This window comes from Taurulus bubalis (genome assembly GCF_910589615.1).
Source record: "Taurulus bubalis genome assembly, chromosome: 6".
Taxonomy (NCBI): domain Eukaryota; kingdom Metazoa; phylum Chordata; class Actinopteri; order Perciformes; family Cottidae; genus Taurulus; species Taurulus bubalis.
This window is the reverse complement of record NC_136594.1, coordinates 871270-893331: the sequence shown is the minus strand read 5'-3', so window position 1 is coordinate 893331 and position 22062 is coordinate 871270. Positions and strand designations below refer to the sequence as shown.

The 22062-nt window shown below is 49.0% G+C and overlaps 1 protein-coding gene across 2 annotated transcripts; it reads left to right on the top strand.

The window, feature by feature from the left end:
• Positions 1-173: 173 nt before the first annotated feature.
• On the top strand, positions 174-21845 carry LOC306738508 (dnaJ homolog subfamily A member 3, mitochondrial-like; the record flags this gene model as incomplete). 2 transcript variants are annotated; one of them, XM_079220369.1, is made up of 12 exons in its annotated part: positions 174-366; positions 4246-4370; positions 4668-4751; positions 4877-5089; positions 5214-5366; positions 8420-8567; positions 9164-9228; positions 9304-9432; positions 10020-10135; positions 20690-20781; positions 20867-20966; positions 21455-21845. In XM_079220369.1, 11 exons carry the CDS (start codon positions 174-176, stop codon positions 20947-20949), a joined length of 1401 nt encoding a protein of 466 aa, XP_079076495.1. In that variant the 3' UTR covers positions 20950-20966; positions 21455-21845. The 2 variants fall into 2 exon arrangements, with proteins under 2 accessions (XP_079076495.1, XP_079076494.1); XM_079220368.1 differs by having other exon boundaries at positions 20864-20966.
• Between the last annotated feature and the right edge of the window lie 217 nt (positions 21846-22062).

Below are 22062 nucleotides of genomic sequence, written 5' to 3'. Positions count from 1 at the left end.
TATTGTCTTCCATCACTGTAAACATGCAGCACAACAAAGTACAGCCTCCAACTGAAATGTTGTGTATTGTGAGTTTAAAGTGAAGTACAAGTACACTTAAAAGTGTGTGTGCAGACCCCTTCAGAAACTAACATGCCGCACATGCGCAGACCGTCCCCGTAGTGACGGGTAAGATGGCGTCCCCCGCTGCCCGGCTCGCTGCCCGCTGCTGGTCTGCGGGACACCGGAGCGCTCGTTTGCTGAATGTCTCCGCGGGACATGCAGCAGTTTGTTCGGCGACGATATCACGGACACACCAGGGAGGAGCCGCGCTGCGCCGGAGCTCGTGGACACCCGGGAGTGCCGTGACATTGGGAGCACTGACAGGTGAGCTAGCTGGTAGCATCAGTAAGTTAGCGTTACATCAGTAACAGTGACATCAGTAACAGTGTGGTGACATCAGTAACAGTGACATCAGTAACAGTGTGGTGACATCAGTAACAGTGACATCAGTAACAGTGTGGTGACATCAGTAGCAGTGATATCAGTAACAGTGACATCAGTAACAGTGTGGTGACATCAGTAACAGTGACATCAGTAACAGTGTAGTGACATCAGTAACAGTGACATCAGTAACAGTGTGGTGACATCAGTAACAGTGACATCAGTAACAGTGACATCAGTAACAGTGTGGTGACATCAGTAACAGTGTGGTGACATCAGTAACAGTGACATCAGTAACAGTGTGGAGACATCAGTAACAGTGTGGAGACATCAGTAACAGTGACATCAGTAACAGTGTGGTGACATCAGTAACAGTGTGGTGACATCAGTAACAGTGTGGTGACATCAGTAACAGTGTGGTGACATCAGTAACAGTGACGTCAGTAACAGTGTGGTGACATCAGTAACAGTGACATCAGTAACAGTGTGGTGACATCAGTAACAGTGACATCAGTAACAGTGACATCAGTAACAGTGTGGAGACATCAGTAACAGTGTGGAGACATCAGTAACAGTGACATCAGTAACAGTGTGGTGACATCAGTAACAGTGTGGTGACATCAGTAACAGTGTGGTGACATCAGTAACAGTGACATCAGTAACAGTGTGGTGACGTCAGTAACAGTGACATCAGTAACAGTGTGGTGACATCAGTAACAGTGTGGAGACATCAGTAACAGTGACATCAGTAACAGTGTGGAGACATCAGTAACAGTGTGGTGACATCAGTAACAGTGTGGTGACATCAGTAACAGTGTGGTGACATCAGTAACAGTGACATCAGTAACAGTGTGGAGACATCAGTAACAGTGACATCAGTAACAGTGTGGTGACATCAGTAACAGTGTGGTGACATCAGTAACAGTGACGTCAGTAACAGTGACATCAGTAACAGTGTGGTGACGTCAGTAACAGTGTGGTGACATCAGTAACAGTGTGGTGACATCAGTAACAGTGTGGTGACGTCAGTAACAGTGTGGTGACATCAGTAACAGTGTGGTGACATCAGTAACAGTGACATCAGTAACAGTGTGGTGACATTAGTAACAGTGACGTCAGTAACAGTGTGGTGACATCAGTAACAGTGACATCAGTAACAGTGTGGTGACATCAGTAACAGTGACATCAGTAACAGTGTGGTGACATCAGTAACAGTGTGGTGACATTAGTAACAGTGACATCAGTAACAGTGTGGTGACGTCAGGAACAGTGTGGTGACATCAGTAACAGTGGTGACATCAGTAACAGTGACATCAGTAACAGTGTGGTGACATTAGTAACAGTGACATCAGTAACAGTGTAGTGACATCAGTAACAGTGTAGTGACATCAGTAACAGTGACATCAGTAACAGTGTGGTGACATCAGTAACAGTGACATCAGTAACAGTGACATCAGTAACAGTGTGGAGACATCAGTAACAGTGTGGAGACATCAGTAACAGTGTGGAGACATCAGTAACAGTGACATCAGTAACAGTGTGGTGACATCAGTAACAGTGTGGTGACATCAGTAACAGTGTGGTGACATCAGTAACAGTGACATCAGTAACAGTGTGGTGACGTCAGTAACAGTGACATCAGTAACAGTGTGGTGACATCAGTAACAGTGTGGTGACATCAGTAACAGTGTGGAGACATCAGTAACAGTGACATCAGTAACAGTGTGGAGACATCAGTAACAGTGTGGTGACATCAGTAACAGTGTGGTGACATCAGTAACAGTGACATCAGTAACAGTGTGGAGACATCAGTAACAGTGACATCAGTAACAGTGACATCAGTAACAGTGTGGTGACATCAGTAACAGTGTGGTGACATCAGTAACAGTGTGGTGACATCAGTAACAGTGACGTCAGTAACAGTGACATCAGTAACAGTGTGGTGACGTCAGTAACAGTGTGGTGACATCAGTAACAGTGTGGTGACGTCAGTAACAGTGTGGTGACGTCAGTAACAGTGTGGTGACATCAGTAACAGTGTGGTGACATCAGTAACAGTGACATCAGTAACATTGTGGAGACATCAGTAACAGTGTGGTGACATCAGTAACAGTGACATCAGTAACAGTGTGGTGACATCAGTAACAGTGTGGTGACATCAGTAACAGTGACATCAGTAACAGTGTGGAGACATCAGTAACAGTGACATCAGTAACAGTGACATCAGTAACAGTGACATCAGTAACAGTGTGGTGACATCAGTAACAGTGACATCAGTAACAGTGTGGAGACATCAGTAACAGTGACATCAGTAACAGTGTGGTGACATTAGTAACAGTGACGTCAGTAACAGTGTGGTGACATCAGTAACAGTGACATCAGTAACAGTGTGGTGACATCAGTAACAGTGACATCAGTAACAGTGTGGTGACATCAGTAACAGTGTGGTGACATTAGTTACAGTGACATCAGTAACAGTGTGGTGACGTCAGGAACAGTGTGGTGACATCAGTAACAGTGGTGACATCAGTAACAGTGACATCAGTAACAGTGTGGTGACATTAGTAACAGTGACATCAGTAACAGTGTAGTGACATCAGTAACAGTGTAGTGACATCAGTAACAGTGACATCAGTAACAGTGTGGTGACATCAGTAACAGTGACATCAGTAACAGTGTGGAGACATCAGTAACAGTGACGTCAGTAACAGTGTGGTGACATCAGTAACAGTGACGTCAGTAACAGTGTGGTGACATCAGTAACAGTGACGTCAGTAACAGTGTGGTGACATCAGTAACAGTGACATCAGTAACAGTGTGGTGACATCAGTAACAGTGACATCAGTAACAGTGTGGTGACGTCAGGAACAGTGTGGTGACATCAGTAACAGTGACATTAGTAACAGTGTGGTGACATCAGTAACAGTGTGGTGACATCAGTAACAGTGTGGTGACATCAGTAACAGTGTAGTGACGTCAGGAACAGTGTAGTGACATCAGTAACAGTGACGTCAGTAACAGTGACATCAGTAACAGTGTGGTGACATCAGTAACAGTGACATCAGTAACAGTGTGGTGACGTCAGGAACAGTGTGGTGACATCAGTAACAGTGACATTAGTAACAGTGTGGTGACATCAGTAACAGTGACATCAGTAACAGTGTGGTGACATCAGTAACAGTGTAGTGACGTCAGGAACAGTGTGGTGACATCAGTAACAGTGACATCAGTAACAGTGACATCAGTAACAGTGTGGTGACATCAGTAACAGTGTGGTGACGTCAGGAACAGTGTGGTGACATCAGTAGCAGTGACATCAGTAACAGTGTGGTGATATCAGTAACAGTGACATCAGTAACAGTGACATCAGTAACAGTGTGGTGACATCAGTAACAGTGTGGTGAGATCAGTAAGAGTGACATCAGTAACAGTGTGGTGACATCAGTAAGAGTGACATCAGTAAGAGTGACATCAGTAACAGTGTGGTGACATCAGTAACAGTGACATCAGTAACAGTGACATCAGTAACAGTGTGGTGACATCAGTAACAGTGTGGTGAGATCAGTAAGAGTGACGTCAGTAACAGTGTGGTGACATCAGTAACAGTGACATCAGTAACAGTGTGGTGACATCAGTAATCAAGTCTGGAGCTTTAATGCTGGTCATGTTTGTTGTTGATGTGTGAGGCCCATTCTGTGCTTGTTCTTGACGACCAGCAGTCTTCCTTCACCTTCTGCACTAAAGCAACCATCACATTGAATACGTCAGATGGCTCATCAGTCATGAATGTTCGGTCTCACTCCTGATCCCGGTCCTCTGCAGGCTCCATGCGTCCCCGCGGCGTCGCCTGCTTCCACACCAGCTCGGCCACCAAGCAGGACCTCTACGGCGTGTTGGGCGTGGCCCGCGCCGCGGCGCAGAAGGACATCAAGAAGGCGTACTACAAGGTCAGAGACTTCTCCACTGCGCAGAGTGATGAGCAGTGGAGTGGAGAATAAGGAGGAGGATAAGCCTCCTCCTTATTCTCCACTCCACTGCTCATCACTCTGCATCACACACACCTTCAGAAGGAGGCTTCTCCTCCTTCTCCTCCTCTGCTCATCACTCTGAGCAGAGCAGTGGAGGATAAGGAGGAGGCTTCTCCTCCTCCTTATCCTCCACTGCTCATCACTCTGCATCACACACACCTTCAGATGGAGGCTTCTCCTCTGCTCATCCCTCTGCCTTCGTTTTGTCTCTCCCAGTTGGCAAAGAAGTACCACCCGGACACCAACCCAGAAGACCCCGACGCCAAAGAGAAGTTTGCCCAGCTGGCTGAAGCCTACGAGGTACAAACCCACCAAAGGAACGAGTGAGAGATCATTTGACCCTTTCTCACGACGTTAAAGGGCCGTAGAGTTGGTCCTTTATGATCAGCAGCACCAACAGACGATGTCATTCAAACCCCAAACAGGTGCTGAGTGACGAACTGAAGAGGAAGCAGTACGACACGTACGGAGCGGCGGGCTTCGACCCGAGCCGCGCCGGGTCGGCGGGCCAGCAGCAGCACTACAAGGCCGGGGGCACCAACATAGACCCGGAGGAGCTCTTCAGGAAGATCTTTGGAGAATTTACTGGAGGAATGGGCTTCGGAGACATCCACAACGTGTTTGAGCAGCGGCCCGAGGTAAAGCAGAACTTCACGCGGAGGCTTTTTATTCAAATCTTTGCCTTGAATGAATTCAACATTCGTGCATTATTAAATGCAGCAGCTGGTTCGGTTTAAAGAAGCATATCGATTCCTCCCACAGTTTGTGATGGAGCTTACGTTTTCAGAGGCAGCGAAGGGAGCCAGCAAGGAGCTGAACGTGAACCTGGACGCCGCCTGTCCCCGGTGTGACGGCAAGGCCAACGAGCCGGGCACCAGAGTGTCTCACTGCCACTACTGCAACGGCACCGGCATGGTGAGTTCCTGACCAGCAGGGGGCAGCACAGGACAGGGAGAGACCTCTACAGACTCCTTGCATGAGTTTCCTCTCAGGGGCGCAGCGGTCTGAGCTACTTACATCTCAGGGTTATAACTTGAGTCATGTTCTAACTTTAGTCATGTTTTAACTTTAGTCATGGTTCTAACTTTAGTCATGTTCTAACTTTAGTCATGTTCTAACTTTAGTCATGGTTCTAACTTTAGTCATGTTCTAACTTTAGTCATGTTCTAACTTTAGTCATGTTTTAACTTTAGTCATGTTATAACTTTAGTCATTTTCTAACTTTAGTCATGTTCTAACTTTAGTCATGGTTTTAACTTTAGTCATGATTATAACTTTAGTCATGTTATAACTTTAGTCATGTAACTTTAGTCATGTTATAACTTTAGTCATGTTATAACTTTAGTCATGTTTTAACTTTAGTCATGTTCTAACTTTAGTCATGTTCTAACTTTAGTCATGTTCTAACTTTAGTCATGGTTATAACTTTAGTCATGTAACGTTAGTCATGTTATAACTTTAGTCATGTTATAACTTTAGTCATGTAACGTTAGTCATGTTATAACTTTAGTCATGGTTATAACTTTAGTCATGGTTATAACTTTAGTCATGGTTGTAACTTTAGTCATGGTTGTAACTTTAGTCATGGTCTAACTTTAGTCATGGTCGTAACTTTAGTCATGGTCGTAACTTTAGTCATGTTATAACTTTAGTCATGGTTTAACTTTAGTCATGGTTTAACTTTAGTCATGTAACTTAAGTCATGTAACTTTAGTCATGGTTATAACTTTAGTCATGGTTATAACTTTAGTCATGTTCTAACGTTAGTCATAGTCGTAACTTTAGTCATGTTATAACTTTAGTCATGTTATAACTTTAGTCATGTTTTAACTTTAGTCATGTTATAACTTTAGTCATGTTCTAACTTTAGTCATGTTCTAACTTTAGTCATGTTATAACTTTAGTCATGGTTATAACTTTAGTCATGTAACGTTAGTCATGTTATAACTTTAGTCATGTTATAACTTTAGTCATGTTATAACTTTAGTCATGTAACGTTAGTCATGTTATAACTTTAGTCATGTTATAACTTTAGTCATGTTATAACTTTAGTCATGTAACGTTAGTCATGTTATAACTTTAGTCATGGTTATAACTTTAGTCATGGTTATAACTTTAGTCATGGTTGTAACTTTAGTCATGGTTGTAACTTTAGTCATGGTCTAACTTTAGTCATGGTCGTAACTTTAGTCATGGTCGTAACTTTAGTCATGTTATAACTTTAGTCATGGTTTAACTTTAGTCATGGTTTAACTTTAGTCATGGTTTAACTTTAGTCATGTAACTTAAGTCATGTAACTTTAGTCATGGTTATAACTTTAGTCATGGTTATAACTTTAGTCATGTTCTAACTTTAGTCATGGTCGTAACTTTAGTCATGTTATAACTTTAGTCATGTTATAACTTTAGTCATGTTATAACTTTAGTCATGTTATAACTTTAGTCATGGTTTAACTTTAGTCATGTAACTTAAGTCATGGTTATAACTTTAGTCATGGTTATAACTTTAGTCATGGTTATAACTTTAGTCATGGTCGTAACTTTAGTCATGTTATAACTTTAGTCATGTAACTTTAGTCATGGTTTAACTTTAGTCATGTTGTAACTTTAGTCATGTTATAACTTTAGTCATGTTGTAACTTCAGTCATGTTATAACTTTAGTCATGTTGTAACTTTAGTCATGTTGTAACTTTAGTCATGTTATAACTTTAGTCATGGTTATAACTTTAGTCATGTAACGTTAGTCATGTTATAACTTTAGTCATGTTATAACTTTAGTCATGTTGTAACTTTAGTCATGGTTATAACTTTAGTCATGGTTATAACTTTAGTCATGTAACTTAAGTCATGTAACTTTAGTCATGGTTATAACTTTAGTCATGGTTATAACTTTAGTCATGGTTATAACTTTAGTCATGGTTATAACTTTAGTCATGTTCTAACTTTAGTCATGGTCGTAACTTTAGTCATGTTATAACTTTAGTCATGTAACTTTAGTCATGGTTTAACTTTAGTCATGTTATAACTTTAGTCATGTTATAACTTTAGTCATGTTGTAACTTCAGTCATGTTATAACTTTAGTCATGTTGTAACTTTAGTCATGTTGTAACTTTAGTCATGTTATAACTTTAGTCATGGTTATAACTTTAGTCATGTAACGTTAGTCATGTTATAACTTTAGTCATGTTATAACTTTAGTCATGTTGTAACTTTAGTCATGGTTATAACTTTAGTCATGGTTATAACTTTAGTCATGTAACAGTAGTCATGTTATAACTTTAGTCATGTTATAACTTTAGTCATGTTATAACTTTAGTCATGTAACTTTAGTCATGTTATAACTTTAGTCATGTTATAACTTTAGTCATGGTTATAACTTTAGTCATGGTTATAACTTTAGTCATGTTGTAACTTTAGTCATGGTTGTAACTTTAGTCATGTTATAACTTTAGTCATGTTATAACTTTAGTCATGTTATAACTTTAGTCATGTTCTAACTTTAGTCATGGTTCTAACTTTAGTCATGTTATAACTTTAGTCATGGTTCTAACTTTAGTCATGTTCTAACTTTAGTCATGTTCTAACTTTAGTCATGGTTCTAACTTTAGTCATGTTATAACTTTAGTCATGGTGCTAACTTTAGTCATGTTATAACTTTAGTCATGGTTCTAACTTTAGTCATGTTATAACTTTAGTCATGGTCGTAACTTTAGTCATGTTCTAACTTTAGTCATGGTTCTACCTTTAGTCATGGTTTTACCTTTAGTCATGGTTCTACCTTTAGTCATGTTATAACTTTAGTCATGGTTATAACTTTAGTCATGTTATAACTTTAGTCATGTAACTTCAAACATCTCAAAATACCGTGAAACCGGCAGAATCTTTCAAAATACCGTGATATGAATTTTTGGCCACACCGCCCAGCCCTACTGTGCATCACATCCCTGTCTGCGGCGCCCTCTGCAGGAGACGGTGAACACGGGTCCTTTCATGATGCGCTCCGCCTGTCGGCGCTGCGGCGGGAAGGGCTCCATCATCAACACGCCGTGCGCCCTGTGCCGAGGTTCAGGACAGACCAAGAAGAGGCAGACGCTCACGGTGCCGGTGCCAGCTGGTGGGTTCCACAAGCACAACTCTGGTTACACCAATATTATTAGTGTTTTACAATCTGTAGGATTAGACTCCAGTGACTTATTGTACACTAGAAGTCGACCAATAAAGGCCGATGTGATAACGGTTGTTAGGAGAAGGAAAAACCTGACAGCAGATGTAACCCCCTCAAAAACAACCCAAATGGTTTAACACTTTATTACAAACTGGTTATCTGTTGAACTGAACATCAAACTTTAAGTCACTAATCAATACGCCTGGAACTGAACATCAAACCAACCATCGAAGTTATCAATGTTGCTGCACATTCCCGGAGCCTTCCAACAACACACTGCTCTCCTCCCGCTGCACACAGAGAGCTCACACCTGTAACAGAGCCATCAATACCTTTCCTTTTTTTTACGGCCATGGTATCATAAATATGACGACAGACGTTTGAAGCTTCAATCTCTAAAACCTTCAATAGAAGCTTTGAATGTAAAAAAAAAAAAGCTGACATTTGGTACATTGGTACTTTAGTTCATTGGTACATTTGTACGTTGTATGAATAATGACACATCTTGGCCAAAGTAACATGTTTTCTATGACTTCTCCTCACAGGAGTGGAAAACGGTCAAGCAGTCCGTATGTCAGTCGGGAGCAAAGAGATCCTCATCACCTTCAGGGTGAGTCCTCCTCCTCGTTGAAGGCACTGACTCGTGTCCACAGTCTGATGTTTGACCCTGAACGCCTCGCTGCAGGTTCAGAGGAGTCCGGTGTTCAGACGCAACGGAGTCGACGTCCACTCAGACGTGTTGATCTCTGTGGCTCAGGCCGTACTGGGAGGGACCGCCACGGCACCGGGCCTCTACCACACCATCAGCATACTGGTGAGTGAGACCAGTCTACCACACCATCAGCATACTGGTGAGTGAGACCAGTCTACCACACCATCAGCATACTGGTGAGTGAGACCAGTCTACCACACCATCAGCATACTGGTGAGTGAGACCAGTCTACCACACCATCAGCATACTGGTGAGTGAGACCAGTCTACCACACCATCAGCATACTGGTGAGTGAGACCAGTCTACCACACCATCAGCATACTGGTGAGTGAGACCAGTCTACCACACCATCAGTATACTTCAGGCTCTGCTCAGTGAACATGAGTACTGGCTGAAGGTAAATGATGACGTTCTCGTGATGCATTCAGGTGTAATCTAGTAAGATGTAGTGTTGGTGATGAACTAGAATGAATCCAGATGTCTCCACATGAATATGAAACAGTTGGAGATGAATATGAAGTAGATATTAGAGATGAATATGAAGTAGATATTAGAGATGAATATGAAGTAGATATTAGAGATGAATATGAAGTAGATATTAGAGATGAATAGGAAGTAGATATTAGAGATGAATATGAAGTAGATATTAGAGATGAATATGAAGTGACAGAACGCGTCCGTGTCCTCAGATTCCCGCCAGCTGTCCGGCTGACCAGGTGATCCGGCTGCAAGGTAAAGGCATCCGCAGGATGAACAGCTCCAGCTACGGAGATCACTACGCACACATCAAGATCCGAGTGCCAAAGTAAGACCCGCACTAAGAACACACTTAAACAGTGACTTTCAGCATTTTAAAATCAAAACTTTAAATTATGAATTCATGGAAATATGTCTGTAAACCCTCCGACACCCTGAGGAATCTAACTCATGGAACGCTGAGTTTGAAGTAATGAATATGCTTTTAAAAGAAAGACTCAAAATATAAGCAGGCATACATACAGGCATCTACATAAATGTTTATTCTTTTAATCAAACTATTGTCTCATTCATTTGAGTCATTTAAGGTTTACTGTATGCTTTGTATTCTCATTGTTATTTAAATACTACATTTACTCACTTTTTACTGTTTACACCCAGATTTCACTAAATGTTTGTCATGGACATTTGGTTTAAAGTCATGGAAATCCACTGGTCAGAATGTGTATGAACCCTGGTCATCATGTCACGGTGACCTCCTCCTGGTCTCTGGTCTCTGGTCTCTGGTCTCTTGTCTCTTGTCTCTGGTCTCTGGTCTCTGTCCTGGTCTCTGGTCTCTGGTCTCTTGTCTCTTGTCTCTGGTCTCTGGTCTCTGTCCTGGTCTCTGGTCTCTGGTCTCTGGTCTCTAGTCTCTGGTCTCTGGTCTCTGTCCTGGTCTCTGGTCCCGGTCTTAAGCGGTCTCTGGTCTCTTGTCTCTTGTCTCTTGTCTCTGGTCTCTGGTCTCTTGTCTCTGGTCTCTGGTCTCTTGTCTCTTGTCTCTTGTCTCTTGTCTCTGGTCTCTGGTCCCGGTCTTAAGCGGTCTCTGGTCTCTGTCCTGGTCTCTGGTCTCTGTCCTGGTCTCTGGTCTCTGGTCTCTGTCCTGGTCTCTGGTCTCTGGTCTCTGGTCCCGGTCTCTGGTCTCTGTCCTGGTTTCTGGTCTCTGGTCTCTGGTCTCTGTCCTGGTCTCTGGTCTCTGGTCCCGGTCTTAAGCGGTCTCTGGTCTCTGTCCTGGTCTCTGGTCTCTGTCCTGGTCTCTGGTCTCTGTCCTGGTCTCTGGTCCCGGTCTCTGGTCTCTGTCCTGGTCTCTGTCCTGGTCTCTGGTCTCTGGTCTCTGGTCTCTGTCCTGGTCTCTGGTCTCTGTCCTGGTCTCTGGTCTCTGGTCTCTGGTCTCTGTCCTGGTCTCTGGTCTCTGGTCTCTGGTCTCTGTCCTGGTCTCTGGTCTCTGGTCTCTGTCCTGGTCTCTGGTCTCTGTCCTGGTCTCTGGTCTCTGGTCTCTGGTCCTGGTCTCTGGTCCCGGTCTCTGGTCTCTGTCCTGGTCTCTGGTCTCTGGTCTCTGTCCTGGTCTCTGGTCTCTGGTCCCGGTCTTAAGCGGTCTCTGGTCTCTGTCCTGGTCTCTGGTCTCTGTCCTGGTCTCTGGTCTCTGGTCTCTGTCCTGGTCTCTGGTCTCTGGTCTCTGTCCTGGTCTCTGGTCTCTGGTCTCTGTCCTGGTCTCTGGTCCTGGTCTTAAGCGGTCTCTTGTCTCTTGTCTCTGTCCTGGTCTCTGGTCCCGGTCTTAAGCGGTCTCTGGTCTCTTGTCTCTGGTCTCTGGTCTCTGGTCTCTGGTCCCGGTCTTAAGCGGTCTCTGGTCTCTGGTCTCTGTCCTGGTCTCTGGTCTCTGGTCTCTGGTCTCTGTCCTGGTCTCTGGTCCCGGTCTTAAGCGGTCTCTGGTCTCTTGTCTCTTGTCTCTTGTCTCTGGTCTCTGGTCTCTGTCCTGGTCTCTGGTCTCTGGTCTCTTGTCTCTTGTCTCTTGTCTCTGGTCTCTGGTCTCTTGTCTCTGGTCTCTGGTCTCTGGTCTCTTGTCTCTTGTCTCTGGTCTCTGGTCCCGGTCTTAAGCGGTCTCTGGTCTCTGTCCTGGTCTCTGGTCTCTGTCCTGGTCTCTGGTCTCTGGTCTCTGTCCTGGTCTCTGGTCTCTGGTCTCTGTCCTGGTCTCTGGTCCTGGTCTTAAGCGGTCTCTTGTCTCTTGTCTCTGTCCTGGTCTCTGGTCCCGGTCTTAAGCGGTCTCTGGTCTCTTGTCTCTGGTCTCTGGTCTCTGGTCTCTGGTCCCGGTCTTAAGCGGTCTCTGGTCTCTGTCCTGGTCTCTGGTCTCTGGTCTCTGGTCTCTGTCCTGGTCTCTGGTCCCGGTCTTAAGCGGTCTCTGGTCTCTTGTCTCTTGTCTCTGGTCTCTGGTCTCTGTCCTGGTCTCTGGTCTCTGTCCTGGTCTCTTGTCTCTTGTCTCTTGTCTCTGGTCTCTTGTCTCTGGTCTCTGGTCTCTGGTCCCGGTCTTAAGCGGTCTCTGGTCTCTGTCCTGGTCTCTGGTCTCTGTCCTGGTCTCTGGTCTCTGGTCTCTGTCCTGGTCTCTGGTCCCGGTCTCTGGTCTCTGTCCTGGTCTCTGGTCTCTGTCCTGGTCTCTGGTCTCTGGTCTCTGGTCCCGGTCTTAAGCGGTCTCTGGTCTCTGTCCTGGTCTCTGGTCTCTGTCCTGGTCTCTGGTCTCTGTCCTGGTCTCTGGTCCCGGTCTCTGGTCTCTGTCCTGGTCTCTGTCCTGGTCTCTGGTCTCTGGTCTCTGTCCTGGTCTCTGGTCTCTGTCCTGGTCTCTGGTCTCTGGTCTCTGGTCTCTGTCCTGGTCTCTGGTCTCTGGTCTCTGTCCTGGTCTCTGGTCTCTGTCCTGGTCTCTGGTCTCTGTCCTGGTCTCTGGTCTCTGGTCTCTGGTCCTGGTCTCTGGTCCCGGTCTCTGGTCTCTGTCCTGGTCTCTGGTCTCTGGTCTCTGTCCTGGTCTCTGGTCTCTGGTCTCTGGTCTCTGGTCCCGGTCTTAAGCGGTCTCTGGTCTCTGTCCTGGTCTCTGGTCTCTGTCCTGGTCTCTGGTCTCTGGTCTCTGTCCTGGTCTCTGGTCTCTGGTCTCTGTCCTGGTCTCTGGTCCTGGTCTTAAGCGGTCTCTGGTCTCTTGTCTCTGGTCTCTGGTCTCTGGTCCCGGTCTTAAGCGGTCTCTGGTCTCTTGTCTCTGGTCTCTGGTCTCTGGTCCCGGTCTTAAGCGGTCTCTGGTCTCTGTCCTGGTCTCTGGTCTCTGGTCTCTGTCCTGGTCTCTGGTCCCGGTCTTAAGCGGTCTCTGGTCTCTGGTCTCTGTCCTGGTCTCTGGTCTCTGTCTCTGGTCTCTGGTCTCTGGTCTCTGTCCTGGTCTCTGTCCTGGTCTCTGTCCTGGTCTCTGGTCCCGGTCTTAAGCGGTCTCTGGTCTCTGTCCTGGTCTCTGTCCTGGTCTCTGGTCCCGGTCTTAAGCGGTCTCTGGTCTCTGTCCTGGTCTCTGTCCTGGTCTCTGTCCTGGTCTCTGTCCTGGTCTCTGTCCTGGTCTCTGGTCTCTGTCCTGGTCTCTGTCCTGGTCTCTGTCCTGGTCTCTGTCCTGGTCTCTGGTCTCTGTCCTGGTCTCTGTCCTGGTCTCTGGTCTCTGTCCTGGTCTCTGTCCTGGTCTCTGGTCTCTGTCCTGGTCTCTGTCCTGGTCTCTGTCCTGGTCTCTGGTCTCTGTCCTGGTCTCTGGTCTCTGTCCTGGTCTCTGTCCTGGTCTCTGGTCTCTGTCCTGGTCTCTGTCCTGGTCTCTGGTCTCTGTCCTGGTCTCTGTCCTGGTCTCTGGTCTCTGTCCTGGTCTCTGTCCTGGTCTCTGTCCTGGTCTCTGGTCTCTGTCCTGGTCTCTGTCCTGGTCTCTGTCCTGGTCTCTGGTCTCTGGTCTCTGTCCTGGTCTCTGGTCTCTGTCCTGGTCTCTGGTCTCTGTCCTGGTCTCTGGTCTCTGTCCTGGTCTCTGTCCTGGTCTCTGTCCTGGTCTCTGTCCTGGTCTCTGGTCTCTGTCCTGGTCTCTGTCCTGGTCTCTGTCCTGGTCTCTGGTCTCTGGTCTCTGTCCTGGTCTCTGTCCTGGTCTCTGGTCTCTGGTCTCTGTCCTGGTCTCTGTCCTGGTCTCTGGTCTCTGTCCTGGTCTCTGGTCTCTGTCCTGGTCTCTGTCCTGGTCTCTGTCCTGGTCTCTGTCCTGGTCTCTGGTCTCTGTCCTGGTCTCTGGTCTCTGTCCTGGTCTCTGTCCTGGTCTCTGGTCTCTGTCCTGGTCTCTGGTCTCTGTCCTGGTCTCTGTCCTGGTCTCTGTCCTGGTCTCTGTCCTGGTCTCTGGTCTCTGTCCTGGTCTCTGTCCTGGTCTCTGGTCTCTGTCCTGGTCTCTGGTCTCTGTCCTGGTCTCTGTCCTGGTCTCTGTCCTGGTCTCTGTCCTGGTCTCTGTCCTGGTCTCTGGTCTCTGTCCTGGTCTCTGTCCTGGTCTCTGGTCTCTGTCCTGGTCTCTGTCCTGGTCTCTGGTCTCTGGTCTCTGTCCTGGTCTCTGTCCTGGTCTCTGGTCTCTGTCCTCTGGTCTCTGTCCTGGTCTCTGTCCTGGTCTCTGTCCTGGTCTCTGTCCTGGTCTCTGTCCTGGTCTCTGGTCTCTGTCCTGGTCTCTGTCCTGGTCTCTGGTCTCTGTCCTGGTCTCTGGTCTCTGTCCTGGTCTCTGTCCTGGTCTCTGTCCTGGTCTCTGTCCTGGTCTCTGGTCTCTGTCCTGGTCTCTGTCCTGGTCTCTGGTCTCTGGTCTCTGGTCTCTGTCCTGGTCTCTGGTCTCTGGTCTCTGGTCTCTGTCCTGGTCTCTGGTCCCGGTCTTAAGCGGTCTCTGGTCTCTTGTCTCTTGTCTCTGGTCTCTGGTCTCTTGTCTCTTGTCTCTGGTCTCTGGTCTCTGGTCTCTTGTCTCTTGTCTCTTGTCTCTGGTCTCTGTCCTGGTCTCTGGTCTCTGTCCTGGTCTCTGTCCTGGTCTCTGGTCTCTGTCCTGGTCTCTGTCCTGGTCTCTGTCCTGGTCTCTGTCCTGGTCTCTGTCCTGGTCTCTGGTCTCTGTCCTGGTCTCTGTCCTGGTCTCTGTCCTGGTCTCTGGTCTCTGTCCTGGTCTCTGTCCTGGTCTCTGGTCTCTGTCCTGGTCTCTGGTCTCTGGTCTCTGGTCTCTGGTCTCTGTCCTGGTCTCTGGTCTCTGGTCTCTGGTCTCTGTCCTGGTCTCTGGTCCCGGTCTTAAGCGGTCTCTGGTCTCTTGTCTCTTGTCTCTGGTCTCTGGTCTCTTGTCTCTGGTCTCTGGTCTCTGGTCTCTGGTCCCGGTCTTAAGCGGTCTCTGGTCTCTGTCCTGGTCTCTGGTCTCTGTCCTGGTCTCTGGTCTCTGGTCTCTGTCCTGGTCTCTGGTCCCGGTCTCTGGTCTCTGTCCTGGTCTCTGGTCTCTGTCCTGGTCTCTGGTCTCTGGTCTCTGGTCCCGGTCTTAAGCGGTCTCTGGTCTCTGTCCTGGTCTCTGTCCTGGTCTCTGGTCTCTGTCCTGGTCTCTGGTCCCGGTCTCTGGTCTCTGTCCTGGTCTCTGTCCTGGTCTCTGGTCTCTGGTCTCTGTCCTGGTCTCTGGTCTCTGTCCTGGTCTCTGGTCTCTGTCCTGGTCTCTGGTCTCTGGTCTCTGTCCTGGTCTCTGGTCTCTGGTCTCTGTCCTGGTCTCTGGTCTCTGTCCTGGTCTCTGGTCTCTGTCCTGGTCTCTGGTCTCTGGTCCTGGTCTCTGGTCCCGGTCTCTGTCCTGGTCTCTGGTCTCTGGTCTCTGTCCTGGTCTCTGGTCTCTGGTCTCTGGTCCCGGTCTTAAGCGGTCTCTGGTCTCTGTCCTGGTCTCTGGTCTCTGTCCTGGTCTCTGGTCTCTGGTCTCTGTCCTGGTCTCTGGTCTCTGGTCTCTGTCCTGGTCTCTGTCCTGGTCTCTGGTCTCTGGTCTCTGTCCTGGTCTCTGGTCTCTGGTCTCTGTCCTGGTCTCTGGTCCTGGTCTTAAGCGGTCTCTGGTCTCTTGTCTCTGGTCTCTGGTCTCTGGTCCCGGTCTTAAGCGGTCTCTGGTCTCTTGTCTCTGGTCTCTGGTCTCTGGTCCCGGTCTTAAGCGGTCTCTGGTCTCTGTCCTGGTCTCTGGTCTCTGGTCTCTGTCCTGGTCTCTGGTCCCGGTCTTAAGCGGTCTCTGGTCTCTGGTCTCTGTCCTGGTCTCTGGTCTCTGTCCTGGTCTCTGGTCTCTGTCTCTGGTCTCTGGTCTCTGTCCTGGTCTCTGTCCTGGTCTCTGTCCTGGTCTCTGTCCTGGTCTCTGGTCCCGGTCTTAAGCGGTCTCTGGTCTCTGTCCTGGTCTCTGTCCTGGTCTCTGGTCCCGGTCTTAAGCGGTCTCTGGTCTCTGTCCTGGTCTCTGTCCTGGTCTCTGTCCTGGTCTCTGTCCTGGTCTCTGTCCTGGTCTCTGGTCTCTGTCCTGGTCTCTGTCCTGGTCTCTGTCCTGGTCTCTGTCCTGGTCTCTGGTCTCTGTCCTGGTCTCTGTCCTGGTCTCTGGTCTCTGTCCTGGTCTCTGTCCTGGTCTCTGTCCTGGTCTCTGGTCTCTGTCCTGGTCTCTGTCCTGGTCTCTGTCCTGGTCTCTGTCCTGGTCTCTGGTCTCTGTCCTGGTCTCTGGTCTCTGTCCTGGTCTCTGTCCTGGTCTCTGGTCTCTGTCCTGGTCTCTGTCCTGGTCTCTGGTCTCTGTCCTGGTCTCTGTCCTGGTCTCTGGTCTCTGTCCTGGTCTCTGTCCTGGTCTCTGTCCTGGTCTCTGGTCTCTGTCCTGGTCTCTGTCCTGGTCTCTGTCCTGGTCTCTGGTCTCTGTCCTGGTCTCTGGTCTCTGTCCTGGTCTCTGGTCTCTGTCCTGGTCTCTGTCCTGGTCTCTGTCCTGGTCTCTGGTCTCTGTCCTGGTCTCTGTCCTGGTCTCTGTCCTGGTCTCTGTCCTGGTCTCTGGTCTCTGGTCTCTGTCCTGGTCTCTGTCCTGGTCTCTGGTCTCTGGTCTCTGTCCTGGTCTCTGTCCTGGTCTCTGGTCTCTGTCCTGGTCTCTGGTCTCTGTCCTGGTCTCTGTCCTGGTCTCTGTCCTGGTCTCTGTCCTGGTCTCTGTCCTGGTTTTTGGTCTCTGTCCTGGTCTCTGTCCTGGTCTCTGGTCTCTGTCCTGGTCTCTGGTCTCTGTCCTGGTCTCTGTCCTGGTCTCTGTCCTGTTCTCTGTCCTGGTCTCTGGTCTCTGTCCTGGTCTCTGTCCTGGTCTCTGGTCTCTGGTCTCTGGTCTCTGTCCTGGTCTCTGGTCTCTGGTCTCTGGTCTCTGTCCTGGTCTCTGTCCTGGTCTCTGTCCTGGTCTCTGGTCTCTGTCCTGGTCTCTGTCCTGGTCTCTGGTCTCTGTCCTGGTCTCTGGTCTCTGTCCTGGTCTCTGTCCTGGTCTCTGTCCTGGTCTCTGTCCTGGTCTCTGGTCTCTGTCCTGGTCTCTGTCCTGGTCTCTGGTCTCTGGTCTCTGGTCTCTGTCCTGGTCTCTGGTCTCTGGTCTCTGGTCTCTGTCCTGGTCTCTGGTCCCGGTCTTAAGCGGTCTCTGGTCTCTTGTCTCTTGTCTCTGGTCTCTGGTCTCTTGTCTCTTGTCTCTGGTCTCTGGTCTCTGGTCTCTTGTCTCTTGTCTCTTGTCTCTGGTCTCTGTCCTGGTCTCTGGTCTCTGTCCTGGTCTCTGTCCTGGTCTCTGGTCTCTGTCCTGGTCTCTGTCCTGGTCTCTGTCCTGGTCTCTGTCCTGGTCTCTGGTCTCTGTCCTGGTCTCTGTCCTGGTCTCTGGTCTCTGTCCTGGTCTCTGTCCTGGTCTCTGTCCTGGTCTCTGGTCTCTGTCCTGGTCTCTGGTCTCTGGTCTCTGGTCTCTGGTCTCTGTCCTGGTCTCTGGTCTCTGGTCTCTGGTCTCTGTCCTGGTCTCTGGTCCCGGTCTTAAGCGGTCTCTGGTCTCTTGTCTCTTGTCTCTGGTCTCTGGTCTCTTGTCTCTGGTCTCTGGTCTCTGGTCTCTGGTCCCGGTCTTAAGCGGTCTCTGGTCTCTGTCCTGGTCTCTGGTCTCTGTCCTGGTCTCTGGTCTCTGGTCTCTGTCCTGGTCTCTGGTCCCGGTCTCTGGTCTCTGTCCTGGTCTCTGGTCTCTGTCCTGGTCTCTGGTCTCTGGTCTCTGGTCCCGGTCTTAAGCGGTCTCTGGTCTCTGTCCTGGTCTCTGTCCTGGTCTCTGGTCTCTGTCCTGGTCTCTGGTCCCGGTCTCTGGTCTCTGTCCTGGTCTCTGTCCTGGTCTCTGGTCTCTGGTCTCTGTCCTGGTCTCTGGTCTCTGTCCTGGTCTCTGGTCTCTGTCCTGGTCTCTGGTCTCTGGTCTCTGTCCTGGTCTCTGGTCTCTGGTCTCTGTCCTGGTCTCTGGTCTCTGTCCTGGTCTCTGGTCTCTGTCCTGGTCTCTGGTCTCTGGTCCTGGTCTCTGGTCCCGGTCTCTGTCCTGGTCTCTGGTCTCTGGTCTCTGTCCTGGTCTCTGGTCTCTGGTCTCTGGTCCCGGTCTTAAGCGGTCTCTGGTCTCTGTCCTGGTCTCTGGTCTCTGTCCTGGTCTCTGGTCTCTGGTCTCTGTCCTGGTCTCTGGTCTCTGGTCTCTGTCCTGGTCTCTGTCCTGGTCTCTGGTCTCTGGTCTCTGTCCTGGTCTCTGGTCTCTGGTCTCTGTCCTGGTCTCTGGTCCTGGTCTTAAGCGGTCTCTGGTCTCTTGTCTCTGGTCTCTGGTCTCTGGTCCCGGTCTTAAGCGGTCTCTGGTCTCTTGTCTCTGGTCTCTGGTCTCTGGTCCCGGTCTTAAGCGGTCTCTGGTCTCTGTCCTGGTCTCTGGTCTCTGGTCTCTGTCCTGGTCTCTGGTCCCGGTCTTAAGCGGTCTCTGGTCTCTGGTCTCTGTCCTGGTCTCTGGTCTCTGTCCTGGTCTCTGGTCTCTGTCTCTGGTCTCTGGTCTCTGTCCTGGTCTCTGTCCTGGTCTCTGTCCTGGTCTCTGTCCTGGTCTCTGGTCCCGGTCTTAAGCGGTCTCTGGTCTCTGTCCTGGTCTCTGTCCTGGTCTCTGGTCCCGGTCTTAAGCGGTCTCTGGTCTCTGTCCTGGTCTCTGTCCTGGTCTCTGTCCTGGTCTCTGTCCTGGTCTCTGTCCTGGTCTCTGGTCTCTGTCCTGGTCTCTGTCCTGGTCTCTGTCCTGGTCTCTGTCCTGGTCTCTGGTCTCTGTCCTGGTCTCTGTCCTGGTCTCTGGTCTCTGTCCTGGTCTCTGTCCTGGTCTCTGTCCTGGTCTCTGGTCTCTGTCCTGGTCTCTGTCCTGGTCTCTGTCCTGGTCTCTGTCCTGGTCTCTGGTCTCTGTCCTGGTCTCTGGTCTCTGTCCTGGTCTCTGTCCTGGTCTCTGGTCTCTGTCCTGGTCTCTGTCCTGGTCTCTGGTCTCTGTCCTGGTCTCTGTCCTGGTCTCTGTCCTGGTCTCTGGTCTCTGTCCTGGTCTCTGTCCTGGTCTCTGTCCTGGTCTCTGTCCTGGTCTCTGGTCTCTGTCCTGGTCTCTGGTCTCTGTCCTGGTCTCTGTCCTGGTCTCTGGTCTCTGTCCTGGTCTCTGTCCTGGTCTCTGGTCTCTGTCCTGGTCTCTGTCCTGGTCTCTGGTCTCTGTCCTGGTCTCTGTCCTGGTCTCTGTCCTGGTCTCTGGTCTCTGTCCTGGTCTCTGTCCTGGTCTCTGTCCTGGTCTCTGGTCTCTGTCCTGGTCTCTGGTCTCTGTCCTGGTCTCTGTCCTGGTCTCTGTCCTGGTCTCTGGTCTCTGTCCTGGTCTCTGTCCTGGTCTCTGTCCTGGTCTCTGTCCTGGTCTCTGGTCTCTGGTCTCTGTCCTGGTCTCTGTCCTGGTCTCTGGTCTCTGGTCTCTGTCCTGGTCTCTGTCCTGGTCTCTGGTCTCTGTCCTGGTCTCTGGTCTCTGTCCTGGTCTCTGTCCTGGTCTCTGTCCTGGTCTCTGTCCTGGTCTCTGTCCTGGTTTTTGGTCTCTGTCCTGGTCTCTGTCCTGGTCTCTGGTCTCTGTCCTGGTCTCTGGTCTCTGTCCTGGTCTCTGTCCTGGTCTCTGTCCTGTTCTCTGTCCTGGTCTCTGGTCTCTGTCCTGGTCTCTGTCCTGGTCTCTGGTCTCTGGTCTCTGGTCTCTGTCCTGGTCTCTGGTCTCTGTCCTGGTCTCTGGTCTCTGTCCTGGTCTCTGTCCTGGTCTCTGGTCTCTGGTCTCTGGTCTCTGGTCTCTGTCCTGGTCTCTGTCCTGGTCTCTGGTCTCTGTCCTGGTCTCTGGTCTCTGTCCTGGTCTCTGTCCTGGTCTCTGTCCTGGTCTCTGTCCTGGTCTCTGTCCTGGTTTTTGGTCTCTGTCCTGGTCTCTGTCCTGGTCTCTGGTCTCTGTCCTGGTCTCTGGTCTCTGTCCTGGTCTCTGTCCTGGTCTCTGTCCTGGTCTCTGGTCTCTGGTCTCTGGTCTCTGTCCTGGTCTCTGGTCTCTGGTCTCTGGTCTCTGTCCTGGTCTCTGGTCTCTGGTCTCTGTCCTGGTCTCTGGTCCCGGTCTTAAGCGGTCTCTGGTCTCTGTCCTGGTCTCTGGTCCCGGTCTTAAGCGGTCTCTGGTCTCTGTCCTGGTCTCTGTCCTGGTCTCTGTCCTGGTCTCTGGTCTCTGTCCTGGTCTCTGGTCTCTGTCCTGGTCTCTGTCCTGGTCTCTGGTCTCTGGTCTCTGGTCTCTGGTCTCTGTCCTGGTCTCTGGTCCCGGTCTTAAGCGGTCTCTGGTCTCTGTCCTGGTCTACAGGAAGCTGACCCGCCGGCAGCGCTCTCTGCTGCTGCGCTACGCTGAGGACGAGACGGAGGTGATGGGCTCGGTGAACGGCGTGGAGCCTGCAGGTCAGACCTCTACCTAACCCGACGCTCTGCCTCCAGACGCTCAGAGGCGGCTCCCTGTGACGCAGTGTGTTTCTGTGTCCAGCAGGGGGCGGCAGGCCAGAGGAAGAGGAGCAGCAGAAGGAGGAAGAGGGAAGCTTCCTCTCCAAGATAAAGAAGATGTTCAGCTGACCGTCTGAGGCCTGGAGGTGGGGATCAATAATGTGTGTGTGTGTGTGTATATATATATATATATATATATATATATATATATATATATATATATATATATATATATATATATATATATATATATATATATATATATTACACATATTACACATATTAGCAATTATTAGTTTTTTGTTTGTCAAAGATAAATATTCGTTGTCGTGCTGTTTTTCTTTAATGTTTTTCTTTGGCTGCATAATTCATGTTCAGCATTTTTTAGGTAATTTCCTAGATATTTATAGATTCTATTGTTTTAAATACATTATCAAAGATATTCAACTTAAGTTTTTATCTTCTTTATGATTCGTGTCATAATAACTGAGTTATTATTCTGCACTAGAGACTAAAGGGTTCTAGTTCCTTCTAGTCGGTTCTGTCTCCACAGAGCAGCGGGACTTTTATTATGAAAATCCAGACCACAGAGAGAAACATGTGACCGAATCTGACGCTGTTCTTCTCTCTTTAGGTAGAAGACCTGGAACACACGTACACACACACACACACACACACACACACACACACACACACACACACACACACACACACACCCTGGTCCAGTAACAACACTTTGGGTCTGGACCACAGAACGCCGGCGGATGGAAAAGCGTCTTCTCTCAAAACTGCGACGCTCGTCAAAGAAGCAGATTCTCATCTTTCCAACGGTCCTTGAACACATCGTGTGTCAGAAAATGTTTATTTCATGGAAACATGAGAAAGTTTCATATTCATGACGGGTGCAGCTTCTGTTTTATTCTCCCAACACTGGAAACACGATTTATAGATGATAGATTATAGTGTTTGACCATTTTTGTAAAATAAATTATCAAAGAAATTCAACTTGGTTTTTTTCTGTGTTCTTCTGCACTGAAGATGTTCCAGTTCTCCACTCCTAGTCATCAGGGTTCTGCAGGGCTTTTATTTTGAAAATCAAGAAAACTATGCTTTGAGTTCAGACGCTCTCCTTGTGTCCTAGCTCCTCCCAGCGAGGACGGAGGAGACGAGGACGGAGGAGGGAAGAGGGAGGAGTCGAGGACGGATATTACAACAAGGAATACGACGATGATTTGTTTCACA